The 3609-nt window shown below is 30.8% G+C and overlaps 1 protein-coding gene across 1 annotated transcript; it reads right to left on the reverse strand.

Annotated features, from left to right (window-relative positions):
* Positions 1-1676: 1676 nt before the first annotated feature.
* On the reverse strand, positions 1677-2568 carry LOC149532028 (uncharacterized). Its single transcript, XM_089810690.1, has one exon. It carries the CDS (start codon positions 2398-2400, stop codon positions 2143-2145), a length of 258 nt encoding a protein of 85 aa, XP_089666816.1. The 5' UTR covers positions 2401-2568; the 3' UTR covers positions 1677-2142.
* Between the last annotated feature and the right edge of the window lie 1041 nt (positions 2569-3609).

The raw sequence follows: 3609 nt of genomic DNA on the forward strand, positions 1-3609 counted from the left end.
AATTGGCATTAGGAAGCTGTTTTCGCATGTAGGAAGCTGTTTTCGCATGTAGCTTTCCTAACACCTTTAACCTAGCTCCAATGACCATAGTGCTTGTAAATGAATGCAATATAGGATCAATGCAACAAGTGCACAAATCATTTTCATTTCAGACAATGTCATTAATCATATTCCTAGATTTCAAAATAGATCAATCATCAAAATTGAACTTCAAAATTGAATAGTCACACTACTTGTAGATGCATGAAACACGATTCCCTAACATTGTCACCCTCTACATTTGGCAAAAAATTATCAAGACCTCTTCACCCAAACCATGTTCCACAACATCAATATTAATATTTTTGTATCCAACATGGTCATTTCTTTCATCCAACATGACCTGATGAGTATTGTGCGAACATACTAATTTTTGTCATTAACATTTCCCTTTTTCTGAATTTTCTAGCATATAACTGTCAAAAAGTCCAAAAAATTCGATCAAAGTTTTTCTAGGGAGTAAGCCTATTGATATAAATATTTTATTATTATTTTCCAAGTTTTTTTTAGTTGTCTTTGTAATTTCTACTTCTACAGAGAGGGAAGAAGAAGATGGCTTTGTTGAGGTATGAGTCAAGAAGGATAACCATGATCTTCCTCCTTCTGTTGGCACTTCTTTGACTATTTAGGATGAATTTCTTCCCATTAGACCTATGTTTTTTCTTAATGATTCTTTTGGTTTTGAGGCCCCTCCCCCATGGACTCTATTAGAGTGAAATTTTATCCTCCTTTCTTTTGTAAATATGTACCTTATGCTATTAATTAATGGAAAGAACATCGCTTATAAAAAATGTTATTACATAAAGGTGTGACATAGTGTAAGGTTAGTTTACATGTTAAACATGGGTAAGGCTTATGTAGAAGATATAGGTTTGTCATTTTGTCTTGACCACTTTTTGAACAAGACAAAATGTTTCTATATGTTATTTGCTAATGATTTTATAAAATGTTTTAAAAATACTTCTAATTTTGAAGTTCTAAAAATGAAAGTGTAGAGATTTCATACTTTTATTTGTAAAGGATTATTTCGTCCCAATGAACTAGAAAACTTATTCGTATCTTTAGTATTATCATTCACATTTCTTAAGCAATTGGATTAGCGATGAGCATGAGAGCTTGTGAGGTGGTTGTGGTGCTTTCTTGTGATCGTAAAAATGTTAATAGAAACATATTACATCATTTTAGGAAATATTTTATTATCAAGTTATATATAAAATTGTCTTATTTTAAAGTATTAGTTCAAATTTTTTAAAGTTTAGAAGGTTTTAATTCTATATCTCTTTTAAATTTGTGGACATCAATCATTCTTTGAAAACAATCTCATAGTTGAAGGGTCAAACTCTAAAAGGTGCACTTGAGCTAGCTTTGGCTCCTCTGTGAATTTGATGAACATAATCCATGCATGTAGCTGTTTAGTCGATGTATGTAGTTGCTTAGGCCAAAGAAGATTATAGTTTAGATATATGTTTACTCATATTGCAATAATCCCCTATATAAAGAAAAAAATGCTAACTTCTATGTATGCTCACATATTTCTAAACAAAAAAATTCATAATAGAAATCTACAAATGTGTATGACTGATAAATTTAAGAAATCTTTAATGATCACAAATACTTACACTTCAAAAAGTCTACTCTAATCAATAACTCACAATTTATTTAATAATCAATGAAACCAAACCATAATTGACAGCATTATGTAATTACGCACATATTCCATTCTGTACAAACCCATAAAAAGTGACCACTTTTCCGTTGACACGGTAAGGATGCGGCTATCCTCCATCCAAATTGTACAGTAGACCAATTTTCAAAAAATCGAAAATATCATGAATTTTTCTGAAAATTTCAACATTTGATCTTCATGATCTGCATAATTTGTAGTGGAAAAAAAAGTTTAACTTTGTTTTGTAGATTGGCCTGTCCCACAGGGTAATCCTGAAAAGAGATTACTTGCAAAGAAACATTATACCAGTATACAATATTGCAAAGCTCAAGGATTTTGAAAAAAAAACCCAGTTTCTTCTATGCATGCGAAATCTCCAAATATTGGAAAAACCAAAAACCAAAAATAGTTTCCTCTATAGAAAAATATCCAAAGATTTAAAAGCCAGTAATCTTGAGAACAAGTCCCTGGGAAAGATCGTCAGTATCTTGAATATGTGGGTTGTCAATCAAAATGAATGGAGCATTGCACTTGTCACTTATTGTCTGCAGAGTCTCTCCCTCCTGCACCGTGTAAATCTCCTCACATGGCCGCATAAATTCTGCTCTTGTTCTTCCTTCACCTTCACCAGCCGCCATTAACAACACAAGACAAGAAAACAGAGCAATCCATTCCCTTTCTCTTATGCTTGCCATTATCCCAACAAACAAAGTGATGAGGAGAAATTAAAACCTTGCAAAGCCTCACAGAGATTTATGGGCATGAAATAGGCAGAGGCAAGGATTGAAATAAGCTGCAATTGACTGACTATTTCATGGCTGACATTAAGTCTGAGTTAGGAATTATTTTAGCCGCCTCAGAAGAATTTGTAAGCAAATGAATTAGTAAGGCTTGGCAAATTCTTATCCCATACGATTGTTAGGTCAACAACCTCTTTCTAAGTTTTAATTATTTGGGATTTGATTATTTATGTACCCATCAATTTTACAATACAATTCAAGGTTGCATTTTAATTTGTGAAGGTGGTTGATAAATTGACCGTCTAACAACAACAGTGTGGATGCTGAGAAATTCAAATGTCACGCACCCTTCATTGATGATGACGTTTTATTTTAAAAGTCACAGAAGCTTACTCAATGGTACTATTTTATATGAAGTTTGTTTTTTAAGTTTTTAATAAATATCTATAGAAATATGCTTAGAGAGGGTGGATTGGAAAAAATAAATGTTATCATTATTTGAGAGTTAAACTTGATTTAAATATCTTCAATATATTGATTGAAAAGATGTTGATTGATATTGATAGATATTTTTATTGTATTTGTATTCAATTTCTTATATAAGACAAATAAGAATATTGAAAACTTCTTTGAAATGATTTTTATTTTTTTGTCAAATAAGTCATTTCTATTTTGTATATTAACTAAAATTATACTATTTCTTTTAATGAATTTTTTAAAGATATAGACATGATAGTTCAAATTATACATTATGATATATTGTATTATTAAATATCATTATTGTTAATCAAGATCTAAACTGAAATTTTAGTAATTATACATTTTATTTGTGTGATTGAATAAATAAATTATTTTAAAATATTAATGTAATGTGATTCTTCTTATCGATGATGAAGGATTTTTATTAATAATCGGGTTTTGACCTGATCCTAGTCAAGAATAGATACAAACAGAGATCCACCTCCCCAAAAAACAAACACAAGATTAGACCCCTTAACATACATTCACATCAAGTAATTTAAGTAGATCTACTTTTTGAATGAGAGTGGAGGATCATATCAAAGTCGCCTACTTTTCTTGGTTTCTTTTCCCTCTTCGCTTTAACCACTTGTCAAACTTCTTTTAGTTTAGCAACCTCCATAATCCACCTTGGTGGCAATGTCC

Source organism: Cupressus sempervirens, chromosome 11, assembly GCF_028749045.1.
Source record: "Cupressus sempervirens isolate cs-2001-9-10 chromosome 11, ASM2874904v1, whole genome shotgun sequence".
Classification (NCBI taxonomy): domain Eukaryota; kingdom Viridiplantae; phylum Streptophyta; class Pinopsida; order Cupressales; family Cupressaceae; genus Cupressus; species Cupressus sempervirens.

Bases quoted from the DNA above. Each gene is read 5' to 3' on its own strand.
- LOC149532028 (XM_089810690.1), bottom strand. From the start codon at position 2,400: ATGGCAAGCATAAGAGAAAGGGAATGGATTGCTCTGTTTTCTTGTCTT.